Here is a 16,497-nt window from a genome sequence, read left to right as displayed (position 1 = left end):
ACTTTATCTATAGAGACATAAAACTTTTTTAAGTTGAGCCACTGCAATGAGGTTACGTTAATTCCGAGTTGCTTTCGACTACAGTGAGAATAAAGTAAAGCCCTACCGATTTAAAATGAATACACACTAACTATAGTAAAAAAAAAAAAAAAAAGGGTTATTTCTTTTTGAATATACAATTAAATTATAAGGCCTTCACAGGCCTTAATCTATTTAATAAAGGTCACATCTGCAACAGGCAACTCGTACAGAGATACCAGGCTAATTTAGACAGTAGTCTCATTCACTCATGGATGCACATGTGCTTGCACACGTGATCATGTGTAACAGCCCAGATCCTCTTACTCGAGCAGGGCAGCAGATTGCATTTTACAACTCAGGCACCGACGGTTCGCACTCCTTTTATAAGAGCTTACAGTGACAGAGTCCTAATTAGTGAGACTTACTTTTTACCAGAGTATACAGTGTGTGAGACAAAGGTAATGAGACTCACTCACAAGAGTGATCTAAAAATCAGAACTAACAAAAGCCTAGTGTGGTAGGAGTACTTTGCTCAGCTCCAATAAAGTAATGTAAAGTGCTTTTTCTCTGGGACTTCATCATCCACGAATTGCCCCACCGTCGAGTTAGGCCCCACCTCTCAAAAAGAGGAATTAGTTACTATCAAAACCTGGAGCCAAAGTTTTTAAGTTTTCCCCCCCAAGAGGAAGCTAGCAAAATGAGCCAACCACTGCAGATGCTGGTCCAGTGCTGGGGGTAGACAGATCACACCTATGATGCTGTCCAACAATTGGCTGTATATCACACGTAGGTGTGACTGCAGAAGCTTCATATGAAACGGACTAGATCAGAAGAAATATGAAGCCACCAGGTCACAGTCCTTCAGTAATGACCATGCCTTCAGCACCAAGTCTGTCTAAATTGAGCAGTCATCTGCTGGATATATTGCACTCTTTCAATAAGGAAATGGTAGCTCCTATCCCATATGTGGGTCTGTTCCTGTGAACTGCATTAGGTTTCCAGGTATTAGCAATGACTGTTGCGCCGCGTGGTGCGGCGCGAGCCGAGCATTCGGCTCGCGCCGCGCAGCGCGTTCTCAGGACGCGGCGCGCCCCGAGTCTTCTTTGTACAGCGCGAGGCCCCAGATATTATTTTGGGCCTCGCTCTGCCTTCTGTGGTGTCCCTGTTCTCCCCTGACCCCTCCTTACCTGTTTCTTTTTCTTTCTTCTTCTACTTTTTCTTCTTTACCTTTTCGAGGCATTTTTTGTCCTTTCTTTATGTCTTTCCCCCCTTCCCATGTTACCTTTTTCTTCCCAGCATTCCTTGGTCCCTATTTTCTATGGTTCCTGTTCTATTCTATCCTATGTACTTTTTCCCTATCTAAAATGGTGTCTTTTTACTTCCTGTTGGTCACTTCCTGTTTCTTGGTATATAAGGGCTCTGTTTTCTCCCTTTCCTTGCGCTGCATCACTTTCTGCTCAGATTGTGTCTTCGCTCCTGATTCTTAGCCTTCGGTTCTGAATCTTTTCGAATTTGCATTTACCTGCATTTTGTTCCTGTTTGATTCCTGGTTTTGTTTTCGTTTCAGGAATCCATTTTTTGGAGGTTTTTTCCCCTTTATTGGGGTTTTTTCCCTCTGGCACTAATTCTAAAGGGCACGGTCTGTTCTTGGCGTTTCCACTGCCTGCAGCACCGTGGCTACTAGAAAGAGTCGCCCCTTTCTGGGCCAAAGCCGAACCCTCAAGACCTACGCCACTAGATCTGCGGTTTCCAGGCGCCAGCAGCACGTGAGTCGTGACAGAATGCAGCGCCAAACCATTCCGACATCTTCTGATACTATGGATGACACAGTGGCGGCGGCTGCAAATCCTGATTCATCTTTTTTGACTACTATTCAACAACAAGCTCAGGAATTGCAACAATTGCGCAACGAGAATGCGGTCTTACGACAGGCTTTGGCCCTCCGCAGTGGCGATGTTCCGACTATCTCCGCCTCAACGCCTCGCTTCTCTGGTGAACCAACTAAACTGCGTGAATTCCTGGATGCATTAACGGTTTACTTCGCCTTCAGACCTAGCCAATTCTCTCATGACAGGACAAAGGTGGGATATCTTATTAGTGCATTATCCGGTCCTGCCTTGGCCTGGGCAACCCCGATGGTGTCATCCAACGATCCAGTATTGTCGGACTATTCTGCCTTCGTGACCCGCTTCAAACAAATGTTTAGTCGCCCAGGATTGGAAGCCTCGGCAGAGGAAGCATTATGTGATATCCAGCAAGGTTCCCAGGATGTCCTCCGATATATTACACGTTTCCGTCAATTAGCGGCAGAGACCACTTGGGTGGCGCGTACCCTGGTAACTTTGTTTCGCAGAGGACTTAAGGAAGAAATTAAGGATGAATTAGTACATTCCACCAGAGTTGAAGATCTTCGTGGCCTCATGGATCAAGCACTTTCCATCGAGTATCGTCTTCAAGAACGACGAATGGAGAAGAGAAGGAGTAGAGGAGCGTCTCAGCCAAGCTCTTCACGGATGTATCCACCTCATCCTGAGGAATCTCGTCCTCCTGCTAAAGATATAGAAGGGGAACCCATGCAAGTGGATACTGCTCGAGGGCCACTCTCTGCTAGTGAGAAGGAAGACAGACGGAAGAAGGGATTGTGCCTCTACTGTGGTTCTGCTGGTCACCTGCTTCGTACATGTCCTGTACGTCCACCTAGACCCTTGGGAAACGCCACCTCCCGTCCTCTGTAAGAAGGGAGGGGACGGGATCATCGGCTATACCTTCTATCAGCTCATTCAACGACAATACAACTTACTTGTTCGTGTTACCAGTCATATTACAACTACCTGATGGCCGCCAAGAAAGAACTATGGCATTATTGGATTGTGGTGCTAGTGGTATATACATGGATAAGACATGGGCCACTAATCTGCAAATTCCCACTCAACCCAAAGACATTCCTGAACAAATACACACCGTGGATGGATCTTTAATATCCTCAGGTCCAGTCGATACTACGACCTTGATGTTAAATTTACAGTTTGGTAATCATCAAGAACACCTCTCTTTTGATCTCATTTCATCTCCCAACCATACCATTATTCTCGGAATTCCATGGTTAACTAGACATAACCCATATGTGAACTGGGTAACCCGGACAATTTCTTTATCCTCACAGTTTTGTCAAGAAAATTGCTTTGCTTCCGATAAATATTGGTCACCAAACAGATTAACACCTATGAAGAGTACTACGGAGTATTCCATCAACACTGTCCAAGGGGTTCCTGAACATTATTTAGAGTTCCAAGACGTGTTTCAAAAACCATCCAGACCTGTATTACCTCCACATCGAGAGTACGATTGTGCTATTCCTTTGGAACCTGGAACAGTCGTTCCCTTTGGGAGGATGTATTCTCTCACGGAACCTGAAAAGGAAGTTCTTAAGGAGTATCTGGAGGAAAATGTACAGGGTGGTCTCATTGTTCCATCATCTTCTCCAGCAGGGGCTCCTCTCTTTTTTGTACCCAAGAAGACCAAAGATCTTCGTCCTTGCATAGACTTTCGAGGCCTAAACAAGATAACTATAAAGGATCGTTATCCTTTGCCCCTCATTAAGGATATTTTAGAGGCAGTCAGAGGGGCTCAACGTTTTACCAAGTTGGATCTTCGGGGAGCTTACCACCTTTTACGTATAAAAGAAGGAGACGAGTGGAAAACAGCATTCAGGACACCGTTCGGTCATTTTGAATATAAAGTCATGCCCTTTGGTCTTACGAACGCTCCTGCTATATTTCAAAGGTTTATGGACTCAATATTTTCCGATCTCTTGAACCAGACACTCGTAATCTACTTGGACGACATCCTTATTTTTTCCAGACGCCCCGAACTCCATTCTTCTCATGTGAAACAAGTCCTTCACAGACTCCGAGCACATCAACTATTCTGTAAACCCGAAAAGTGTGAGTTCGATAAGACGGAAGTCAAATATCTGGGTTATCATTTAAGTTCCACCGGCATAGCTATGGACCTAGAAAAGGTACAAGCAATTCTAGAGTGGCCTTCTCCCTCTTCTATCAAAGAAACACAATGTTTCCTAGGATTAGCAAATTTTTACCGACAGTTCATTCAAGACTTTGCCAAACAGACCAGCCATATAACCCATACCTTAAAGAAGGAAAATCTAAAACAGGGGTTTGTCTGGACCAAGGCGGCTGAAACAGCTTTTCAAGAATTAAAGAAGGCATTCACTCAAGCTCCCATCTTGAGACATCCAGATACCAATAAACAGTTTATCGTAGTTACCGATGCTTCCGAAAAAGCTATTGGAGCAATCTTGCTTCAACTTCAAGAAGATGATGGTCTTGAACATCCTGTTTTCTATTTGTCCCATATTCTCTCTTCAGCTGAACAACATTACTCTGTACTAGAAAGAGAGTTGTTAGCTCTGAAGACAGCCTGCATCGAATGGAGACAGTTTCTGATGGGATCCAAGGAGCCTTTCGAGGCGAGAACAGATCACCGTAATCTGCAATGTCTACGTAATTTTGTATGCCAAAATAGTCGCCAGGCGCGTTGGGCCTTTTTCTTTAGTCAGTATGACTTTTACATCACCTATATTCCTGGATCTCAAAACATTCTGGCTGATGCTCTGTCTCGACGCTATCCAGATTGTACTCCTTCCCCATCTCAGTTTCTACTGGAGCCTAGTAAGATCATTGGAGTTGCTCAATCTTTTCTGGATGAGGTACGACTGGAGTATTCCAGCCTGTCTAATAGCGAAATAGAGAACTTAAGAACCTTTTTATGCAAGAAAGAAGGATTCTTTTTTCATCAGAAGCTGTTATTCCTCCCTACTAACAGAGTGCGAGACAAAGCATTACAGATGTGCCATGATTCACCGGTTGCTGGACATAGAGGTATTAAGGCCACACAAGAACTTCTTTCGCGATCTTTCTGGTGGCCTACCTGGAAATCAGATGTCGAAAGATATGTTCAGGCTTGTCCCATATGTGCCCAAGTCAAGATTCCCCGTAGCAGACCTGCAGGATTACTACAGCCTTTGCCAGTTCCACCAACGCCATGGCATACTATTTCCACTGACTTTATGTGTTCACTTCCGCCATCAGCTGGAAACCAGGTTATCATGGTCACTGTTGATTCTTTCACTAAGATGGCCCACTTTACTGCTCTAAAGAAATTACCAACATCCCAAGAATTGAGCCAGATATTTATCGACCATATTTTCCGTCTCCATGGACTTCCACATACCATTGTGTCTGACAGGGGTCCCCAGTATATTTCCCGGTTTTGGAAACATTTTTGCAAGACACTGAATATCAATATAGCACTATCATCCGGTTTCCATCCTCAGACCAATGGACAAACTGAGCGTTTGAATCAAGGACTAGAACAATACCTTCGTTGTTTTTGTAATTCCACCCAAAGCAACTGGAACACTTATCTTCCTATTGCTGAATATTCCTACAACAATTCTGTCCATAGTGCCTCCAAGGTCACTCCCTTTTTCTGTTCCTATGGCTATCATCCGACCTCTTTTCCTACTGCTCCTCAATCTACCTCTCCTCTGCCTGCCATTACATCTTTTTCCAAACGTCTCCTGCAACTCCATAAGCTCATTAGATCTAATTTATTGCACACTAAGAGGTATATGAAGAAGATCGCTGATAAGAAACGTGGACCCACTCTCGATTATCACCCTCAGGATAAAGTCTGGCTTTCTTCCAAATTCTTGCCCTCTCGTCTTTCTCTGAATAAGTTCACGCCTCGCTATTATGGGCCTTTTCGTATTCTTCAGTTGCTCAATCCTGTCACTGTTCGTCTTCGCTTGCCTCATACTTGGAAAATTCATCCGGTCTTTCATGTATCCCAACTCAAACCTTATGTCCCTGATCCTTTCTCTCGTCAGTTTCCTTGTCCTCCTCCTGTGTTGGTGAATGATGTCCCTGAATATGAGGTTCAAGAAGTTTGTGACTCCCGCCTTTTTCACCGGCGTCTTCAGTATTTGATTCACTGGAAGGGTTATCCTCTTAGTGAATGCTCTTGGGAAGATGCTTCTTCTGTTCACGCCCCTCTTTTGATTTCTCGTTTTCATCGTTTGTTTCCCTTCAAACCTGGACCTTCGGGGGGGGGACCTACTGTTGCGCCGCGCAGCGCGTTCTCAGGACGCGGCGCGCCCCGAGTCTTCTTTGTACAGCGCGAAGCCCCAGATATTATTTTGGGCCTCGCTCTGCCTTCTGTGGTGTCCCTGTTCTCCCTTGACCCCTCCTTACCTGTTTCGTTTTCTTTCTTCTTCTACTTTTTCTTCTTTACCTTTTCGAGGCATTTTTTGTCCTTTCTTTATGTCTTTCCCCCCTTCCCATGTTACCTTTTTCTTCCCAGCATTCCTTGGTCCCTATTTTCTATGGTTCCTGTTCTATTCTATCCTATGTACTTTTTCCCTATCTAAAATGGTGTCTTTTTACTTCCTGTTGGTCACTTCCTGTTTCTTGGTATATAAGGGCTCTGTTTTCTCCCTTTCCTTGCGCTGCATCACTTTCTGCTCAGATTGTGTCTTCGCTCCTGATTCTTAGCCTTCGGTTCTGAATCTTTTCGAATTTGCATTTACCTGCATTTTGTTCCTGTTTGATTCCTGGTTTTGTTTTCGTTTCAGGAATCCATTTTTTTGAGGTTTTTTCCCCTTTATTGGGGTTTTTTCCCTCTGGCACTAATTCTAAAGGGCACGGTCTGTTCTTGGCGTTTCCACTGCCTGCAGCACCGTGGCTACTAGAAAGAGTCGCCCCTTTCTGGGCCAAAGCCGAACCCTCAAGACCTACGCCACTAGATCTGCGCCAGCAGCACGTGAGTCGTGACAATGACTTCTCTTTATTGAGAGGAAAATCCAAAGCCATGCAGCAAGCGGACAGCAGTGCCTCGATGACTCAATACCGACTCTGGGGGATCTGGTCATGTTCAACCTGTCATCAAACAAGGACGACAAAAAAACAAGCATTTGCAATGCAATGGGTCACACGTTTGCTCGAGTTAGAGATATTAGCATTGTAAATTCCTAGGTGGACTTTTCTTGCCACATAAATTGAAAATGAAAAGTAAAACAGTTGACAGAAGTAAGTCAATTTAAAGCGCCACAGCCGCCATAAGCGTGAGCGCAAGAGTTATTGACTCTCTGCGTGAATGTCTAGAAAGGATCATAGCTGGAATGAAAGGCAAACTGAAACCGAGGAGTGGCCATCACACGCTGTAATAGGAGGTAGCGTGACAGTGTGATGGCCAACAAAAATGTTCACTTAGTGAAATCGCCTTGGAGGGAACTCAGCACACAAAAAAGGGACATTTCACAAAATGCACCAAATAAAGTGAAGCATTTAAAACAAGCACAACAAAGAATGAATAGCAAGAGTGGTTGTGGTTAAAAGCTCACAGAGAGATTACAACAGGCTTGCGCGCTCGACCCTAAAAATGCCTTACCTATGGAGATGCATCACCTTTGTAAACACTGCTGGCAACAGGCCGGAAGCAAGGACAATGAATTGTCAGTGCTCACCCCACATATCCAACTACAAATCTGTTATCTGTTGTGGCAAGTATGGATAGTACTCGAGAGCACGATCCAGTTCCTGATTTTGAAGTGCCAGAAGAATCTGCTGCAACTGACCATTTTGAATTCTGGGATTAGAAATGAAGGGTTGAGAACAGAGCACAAGCCCTCCTTTTTGTGCTAACTAATACATATATGGAGTAGTACTCTTACCTTTCCTCTGATAGGAGAACTAATTTGCTTCCCCACTTCTGGAGTTGTTAGGGGTCTTTCGTCCAGATGGTTGTGTGCGGGAAAAGGGGACAATAGGGATGGGTGGAGATCTTTTGGGAAATGGGGTTAGACAATCTGGTGGATTAACTAGTTGTAGGGAATCTGCACTGCACCCCTCAGGGATTACTATGCCACTTTTCCACAGCGTCCTTGAAGTGGTTATAGGGGTGAGCACAGAGGAGTGGCGGAAAACTGTTGTTGCTTCTCTGTCTCCGCAGGGGCTAAAATATTCCAAAAATGACGGGGTACTGGTGATGTATAATGAATTCAGAACTAATGTTTGTTTGTGTAACACACAATGCTCAATCTAATTGCTCCTCAGTGCTTGAGAGTCACATCTAACAGGACAGTGATAAGAGAGGAACAGAAATTAGTTACTTCAATCTCAACATAATGGCAATTTGTGAAAACCACAGTTCCAGGTAAGACCAGTAGAAACCGGCTACAGAAGAAAATATAGGAGATGCAGACTTGGTCAGCCTAGAACTACAGCAATTACAGCAATTGCAAAAGGGCACATTTGGGGCAGAGCATGACACAAAAGATGGCTTGAGGGCAGGGTGCCACTTAAGGAACTGCAGGTGGTACTGATACACTGGAAAGGCCTAAGCAAGCTCCATCTCCTCTCTGTGTACTGTAGTGCTTTCCTCTTATCTAGTTTCTAAAGCACTAACATAACACAACAGAAATGCACTTCTGAGGTCAAAGAAGACTTTTATTGTTGTTAATTCTTCCCCAACCACAATATTTATGAATGACGAATTAGTAGCTTTCAAGTCCGCGTTAATCAAACAAAATATATCAGTTTGCAATATACACAGCAGGTTATATTTATAAGATATTGAATGCAAAGCAAAACAAATACTTCACCGTGTGGGAACTATCTACAGCTTCATCTTTCTAAGGTCTGCAAGCTGATGACCCCTGTCAGCCGCGAGAAAGAGATTCATCTACCCACACGGGATTGCTGGCAGCTGGCGCCAAGCTCCAGCACGAGGTCCGGCAGATTCGAATCTGACTCTCTGCAGCCTGTTACATTCGTTACAAAGGTGTGCCCCCTCCTCTCAGACCTGGGAAACTGAGCAAGCCTTTTGGAGACTGGCCAGGTCTCCAAGACTACTCCTGTTCCCAAGCTCAAGCAGAGAGAACAACACCCATGTACTCTCTCTTATCATGTCTAGTCTACTGTGAGAAAAACATCTTGGTTCTCTTGTGCAAAAACACAGCTTGGAAAAATACAGCTTGGATTCTCAACTGCAATGTCTAACTCCACGTTAAAGGCAATCGGCAGCTAACCTAAATATCAAATGCAATGTCTAGTGTCATGTCAAAGCCAATAAGCATCTAAGCTGAATACAAAATGCAATGTCTTATATCATGTCAAAGCCCATAGGCAGCTGAGCTGAATACAAAATGTAATATATGATATCATGTCAAAGCCAATAGGCAGCGGAGCTGAATACAAAATGTAATGTATAATATCATGTCAAAGCCAATAGGCAGTTAAGCTGAATACAAAATGCAACATATAATATCATGTCAAAGCCCATAGGCAGAATATCTAATAGCATGTCAAAGTCAATAGGCAGCTAAACTGAATACATCATGTCAAAGCCAATAGGAATGCAATGTCAAAGCCAATAGGAATGCAATGTCAAAGCCAATAGGCGGCTCAACTGAATACAGAAAGTAATGGCTAATGCCATGTCAAAGCCAATAGGCAGAATACAGAATGGAATGACTAATGCAATGTCAAAGCCCATAGGCGGCTAAACTGAACAAAACATACCATGTGCTACTGGTGAACATTGAGCAACTAATATGCGCAGTGGTGAAACACAAAGTCATTGGTCAAAACAAACTCCATCAAATGGCAGTACATGTACTTTTCAAATTAAAGTGGCCTTTTCAAGTGAAGGGTACTTCCGAATATATTTCATACCAAGACAGCCTGCATAAAACATAATGCTAAAAGACACCCCACACAAAAATGACTAGTGGTAGGTTATACAAAACTGTAAAATACAAGGAACTGCAGAGAGGTCTGATAAACACAGAAATCGTCTAAGCATTATTGACCTTTATGGAGACTGTATAAATCCTAGTCCAAAGGATCTATCCAATTATCACTACCATAGACAGCCATCTTGTGCTGGATCTTAAAAAAACTTCTACACTTGTAAATTGAGAACTTTTACACCCAGAAGCATGCACATTGAGGCAAGTTATAAGCTCCTTGTCTCATCATGGTGCCTTATATTGCTAGTGCCCTTCAATGAAAAGGAGGGAGTGGGTAGACTGTCAGTGACCAGTGGGTTGGAGGATAAGAGTTAAGATCAGTCCGCCTACGAACTAGGAGCAACGAAGTTACCTGCATAACTATAGCCTTTAAGTATATCCTGATCCCCTCACATTTCTTGACTTGTGGATAGATTCCACATGACAGAAACAGAGTGGTAGGTAGAGGTAGCATCTAGTCATTTAAGTCTAGGCATCCCAGTACATCCAGGCCAAAGTGCATTGTTTCAGGATGAATCCTGAAGAGTCTAGGGTCTGGCGATGTCCAATTTAACCTACATTATTTAATACTCCGATCAGGATGCAAGGAACACCTAAATGTCCCACGGTAATACTGGTACACACACATCGCTAAAATAAGCTTTGTATGAAACAGAGTTCACCGGAGACATCCTGCATGGTTATTTGGTAATATTCAAACACAGTACCCCCCTAAAGAGGTGGACAGCCCATGAGCTACAATCTTCTGTTGCAGTCCCCATTCAAAATAATTAAGGAGCCATTAAAGTCATACTCACAATGGATGGTGCCGAAAATTCTATGAAGAACGAAACAATCATAGATGTTTTCTAAGTATTTAAGAATGTGGTGATGTCAATTCATTAAACTGCTTGGAGTAGGGGAACACATAGCATGACCTTTGAACTGTTTTCTTATGAAATAATAGGGTAAAAATGCATGGTTTTGACCCCGGGTAGTCAGATGACACTTAACCATGATAGCACCACATAGAGATTTTAAAAGGCAAAGAAGGGCGGGGGAGGTCAACCTTTTACTAAAGTGCTTTGGGTTGGAGAGAGGAGGTAGACATTTGGTCATATTTTCACAAGTCTTTGTACAATGTTATGCTCAAATGGACAGGTTTCTGAAACATGTTATGGCTGAAAGTATTCCCCATTTCCTCTTTGTGCTTTTGTCCTCATATCTGGTCGTCCTTTTTTGCCCTATATAAATGAAAATCTACTGATGGGAAAATATTTTTAATGTGAACATGCATGGGAATTGGGATTTGAGTTAAGGGGGCTGCCTCAAAACGTTTGTAAACTTTCAAAACAGCTAAGACATACACACATCAAGTAATAAAAATCTGTAATGTTAAATGGTAGTTTGAGATGAAACCCTCTTTTCCATAACTAACCTGAAAACGTCCATAGGAGCCCTACAATCTGAGCTTGATCCTTTTGCTGAAGCTTCTGGGTTCAAGAAAAAAGTACTAAATCACAGGCGTTGCCGACCCCAAGAAATGTTCTGAAAGTGATGCTAACTGACTTTGCCTGGACCAAAAACTCAATTAGTTATTTGGGTACTTCCTTTCCATCTTAAACAAAAGACACCTATGTTTGCAATGTCCTCCTCCAAAAAGTTTATGAAGACATGTATTCCTGGAGTAGTGTCAGGGATAACCTGGATGGGGAGGATAATAAGTCTGAAAATAAATGTTATGCCTCGTCTTCTCTATGTTGGCCAGACATTATCAATCAATTATACAGAAGAAAAGGCAGTACTTTGTTGGAAAATATACAGCACTCAAAGTCACTGAAACCACACCATATCGTATCGTAGAGGGGTCTCAGATTACCATCAGTGAATACGTACATCCAAGGGTCGCCAAGACCTCTATATGAACACAACATAGAGAAAATGCCCACAAGCTCATGGCTAGCTGGTATTTCTCCCCTGTGAGATCAAAGGTAATTTGAAGGGATCTGATGTTTGTTAGAAAAGGATGAGGGGAGAGAGGCAAGCTGCTTCATACTTGGTGATCTTGTATTCACAGCCAAACATATTGGCAAGAACTCTTCACACATCATATCCATAACTGGAAATTACTTTACTGCAGCAGCCACGAGGATTCCTGCTGGTAGACCCAGTTGAATATAAGGTTTTTCCTCTGACCACACCGTTGGGGAAGCGGATTTCATATTTGCTGGTTGCCGCCAGGCTAGCCATTGCGAAGCCTCGATCAACACGTGGCGTGGTCTACCTTTGCAAAGGGAAAGCTGCCAGCTAATGAACATGACAGAGAGTTTATAAGCTCGAGATCTTGGGGCTTCCATTTGTGATCCATATAGAGAACCCAGATAATGGGAGGAGACGCCGGCGTAATGTCTGATTTATTACGTCACTTCCAGCTGCGCGAGATGTCCTCCTCAAGAGATAAACAACATGCAACATCACATGATGAGGGGGTGTTAGACGATTGTCCTATAGGCTCCAAATCTGTCTAGACAGGTGTGAACCGCCGCCACAACCAGCAATCTCAAATTTATTGCAGAATGTTTTTGAACATACTGCGCTGAACTGCGTTAAATGCGAAGGCACTTTATTTAAACGCCAATATCCGTGTCTTTAAAGTCAAAGTAAAGTTGTTAAAAATGCATTTCACACGGGACTAGTTTGTATTTTAATGTAAAGTGATGAGTATTAACACATCTACACACACACTGAATAGTCCAATGTATGTTTGTTCACAATATCTTTAAAAGGGTGTTTCTAGTTCTTGGGCAAACATAAGCTTACCTGAAGCAATGCGATGAAAAGGAAAAAGGCGTTTGCTGCTCTTCTGAACTGGGAATACAAGAACCTCGGCAGGAACGTGAGTGGATTGTATTTTGCTGTGCTGCAAGGTAAAAAAGAATAATAACCTTAACGACCTCAGAGTGAGCTGCTGGTCATTAAATATACCATGTGAAACGGTAATACCGTTGTGCATCACTGTGGGAGAAAGTGAGTAAGTGAACAGATAAAGTTATACTACACTTATCAAAGAAACATACAACTGTATTCACTGGTCTTTATAGACAAAGAATCCTGTCCACCGATGTCCTCGAATGTCCAGCTCCTTCATCCCAGTCTGACCATTGACACCTCAAGAGCCTCGGACTTTTCAGAAGCCAGCTCTTGTCATTTTGAACGGCCCAGCAGTCACTAGTCCAGCAGAATCAGGAGCACAGTCTAGCCCAAGAGGATGGAGGGATTTAGCAAGATGCAGCAGCAGTAAGGATATCACCTCACAAGCCACAACACTGGGGATGGCGAATGTAAGAAAAAGCTGGGTCGTTAAGCTGGAGGGAGAGAGGCCGGTGACTCTGCTTCCACGGAGCCAAACCGCCTAACTAGCTAAAGATAAACTGATTATAGTGAGGAATATCTAACTCAGCCATGGTGGCTGGGTTAAGAAGCAAGGCTTTCCTCTGAGAAATGCAAGCCATGTATTAGAAAACACACCAAAACAATGCAGCTAAAAAAATAAAGAAGGTAAAAGGTCCAAACAAAGCTACTTAAAAATGAAAATATAGATAAATAGCTACAGGACTGAGGGAGTGTGATGTAGGGATTATACAGAATAGCAAAATAATTAATTTGTGTTACCTGGACATCTTTTTCAGCTCAAGTGACAGGGTCTTTTTTCAAGATGACCACCAGGGGGCAGCGATGTGTTTGTTTTTAGCAGTATAAAAAGGCAAGACCTAATGTGCTTACTTAATGGAAAATATAATTTCTTTCGAAAGGATGGTTTTAAAAAGTTTATATTTTGTTCAACTGTAGCACCAAATGTTCATGTTAAAAAGTACCTTGGTAGAAAATGTCCAAACCCTCCAATCTGGGCCATGAGACACCACTCCATGGCTTTAGGTTGGATGGAAGCGCTGCATGAATTCAGTTTAGGTCTAAAGAAAATGTTGACGTAAAACTGATTACAGGGACTCCTTGAATGGTAGCACCACTCCGTTTCTCCAGCACATGCAGAAGGAAAGTCTGCTTACAACTAGTCTTTAATTATACAAACCTGACTCGGTCTTCTGTACTCTCAAGCTTCAGGAGGAACATTCCACAGTGAAAGCAGGCAAACTGGCAGGACCGGAGTTACTATGTCCTTGGGCGCGAGCAGAAGGCTAGCTTCTCCAAACCATCGTAGCAGTTCTTTGTCGAGAAGACATGATTTTAAAAATTCTAATTAGGCAAGTTTTTTTTCTTATTGGGACATAGCCTTTTCCTGTCAGTGGTCAAGCAAGGCATTTAAAGGGTGACATCAACCTGAGATTGATTGAGATCCCTGAAAGACTTTCTCCACTCAAAGTTTTCAGTAAACCACTTCCTGCTCCAGCAATAAGCGTGATGGAAAAAGCCATTTAGAGTCCCTTTGATCACAGGAAAAAACCTGGGAGCAGCTTGCACTACTCAACCCTCAGGACTGACCGAGTTAATCCTGCCAGCTATCAAAGAGATTTCTCACATCCTGTCTTTTTTATATCCCTTGCTATGTGTGGTTCTGCTGTTCTGAGATAGGACTTCCTCCAAGACGAAACTGAGTTGTGGGATTCTCCTTTCCAAGAATGAGAAATCCGGGGGTGTTGGAGTTTACTTCCCTTCATGAATCATTTGAGTGGGGTTGCCAACGAAAACATACATGGAAGGATGAATAGACAGACGCTGGGCGAACAGACGGAGGCTTATGTTCCTTTAATCTTTAGAACTTTTGCTGACAAAATCATATATGTTAAAGGGAAAAGTGATGCCATCAGTGACATGTGCCCCTCTTTAGAGAAATGAATTCCACTGGGTGTTACAATACATCATTTTCTGTGTTCCCTCTAAACCTCGCCTCTTTCCAGCTTTATCACTTCTAGGTAAATATGTAGTGCTAATTAAATGCCCTCGGTCTGCCTGCTGCGATCAAACATATCCAGCAGTGCATTTCGTACATAATTTCTATAATAGTAACATGACACCTTTACGTTTACCAGTATCTAAGACTGGCCTTGTTCCTTACAAAGAAAGCAAAGGAATGCAGCAACTCCCGGAATGCAGGAATCTGTTAAATGACAGCACAGTAACAAATACATATGCTAGGCATGCCTCGAGAAGGTAGCAACATGGAGAATTTATTTGGGGTTTATACTTTCAAACAAAGGCCTTGGCACTTGCAACGAGATAAAAGAAAGCTCTTTTATTTTAAATGAGTGTACTGTGCTAAACGTACATTTAATATTTGTAAATTCTTAGTGTCAAAAACCTACTTCCAAGCTGCACTGTGCTACAAACATTTAGTTTCTTTATCTTGCCGACAATTGCATTCAAGCAAGGAATGTTTATAGTTGGACAACAGATATAAAAGACTGATACTAGCTTTAAAAAGAATGTTACGAAAATTCATGAGGCATTGATAGGATTCAAATGGCCAAAAAATGTCTTCCTCAAAGTGCTGTTTGTGCAGGGTGCAATTTCACCAGCGCCAGTGGTCCACCAAGTTTCGATTGTGAAAAAGCAAAACATATTTCATTGTTATTTTTGATTCACTGTCTTTGGACCTTTTACATTCTTTATTTTCTTGACTGCAATGATTTGGTCAGTTAACACAGAAGCATCACATGCTTTTCTCTAGATTTGCTATTGAGCCAGCTTTCATGTTTGAGGGACAGTGGCTGAATTTGTGCACAATCAATCACAAAGCCAGCAATACCACATACCAAACCCATAGAGCCTTTTGTACAGCATATGCAAACCATTACCACGAATGACACCAGAGAGTTAAATGAAACTTAAAGAGCAATAACAAATGTAGTACCTGACGTGGTTATTGCAGAACTTTGTTAGCTGTGGTTGATTGATGAATATATTTCTCCCTTCCTCTTGATCAGCTAATGAGGTTTTCTCAGAAACGTCATCTGTTTTTTCATACCCTATACGAGAAAACATTTGTTACAACCATTAAACACAATAAGCCAAAAAGGACCTGCAGCAACATTACATTCTGCTTTATTATGAGGAATCTCAAGTCATTTGATGGGATACCCTGCACATTTCAAGAAATGTGAACGGAAGGTTATGTAAGCAGTACTAAGCTTTGGTCAGTTCCACCTACTCCCACCACCCACATACAACAATATTGTCAACTGATTTCCCTTTTGCTGTAGACATACTTCAGAGGAACCTCAAAGATGTTTTTTTTTTTTCCATTGATGAAGGACCGTGGCAGTCCATAGTGCGGCTGTTCAGTAGGGTAGGGACATATGCGCACACTCACTTCAAACCATCCACTTGCAAGCACACACATACTCACACACACCGTTCCACACTCACTCACACCCATGCATTCACAAGAGCAAGCACATACAACCACCATTCACAAGCACATACACACGCACACACTTTTTCACAGCATGCACGTGCAAATACACATACATTTAAACATACACACAAGCACACACCCAGCATTCAACAAACTCTTGCTGGGTTGCCGAGATGACACTGTGTGGAGAAGAAGAAAGGCCTTGGTAGTTCCTTAGGGCTTTGAGAAAGGAAAAGACTGACAGAAAATCCCGCCTCCTTCTCCATTCACAAGGTCAGCCAATGAGAGAAGT

The 16,497-nt window shown here is 42.8% G+C and overlaps 1 protein-coding gene across 5 annotated transcripts in view; it reads right to left on the bottom strand.

Annotated features, from left to right (window-relative positions):
- ATP8A1 (ATPase phospholipid transporting 8A1) overlaps positions 1-16,497 on the bottom strand; it is a 944,803-nt gene that overhangs the window by 867,058 nt on the left and 61,248 nt on the right. For all 5 annotated transcript variants that reach the window (XR_011194335.1, XM_069201769.1, XM_069201775.1 and 2 more), the window contains exons 2-3: positions 15,702-15,816; positions 12,653-12,752 (exon numbers count right to left, since the gene is read on the bottom strand). Coding sequence is in view for 4 of the 5 variants with exons in the window: in XM_069201769.1 (XP_069057870.1) it covers positions 12,653-12,752; positions 15,702-15,816 (215 nt within the window). In the remaining variant the exon portion in view is untranslated. The remainder of the gene's footprint in view (positions 1-12,652; positions 12,753-15,701; positions 15,817-16,497) is intronic.

This window comes from Pleurodeles waltl, chromosome 1_2 (assembly GCF_031143425.1).
Source record: "Pleurodeles waltl isolate 20211129_DDA chromosome 1_2, aPleWal1.hap1.20221129, whole genome shotgun sequence".
Classification (NCBI taxonomy): domain Eukaryota; kingdom Metazoa; phylum Chordata; class Amphibia; order Caudata; family Salamandridae; genus Pleurodeles; species Pleurodeles waltl.
The sequence above is the reverse complement of the archived record's forward strand: the minus strand, read 5'-3'. Positions and strand labels throughout refer to the sequence as shown.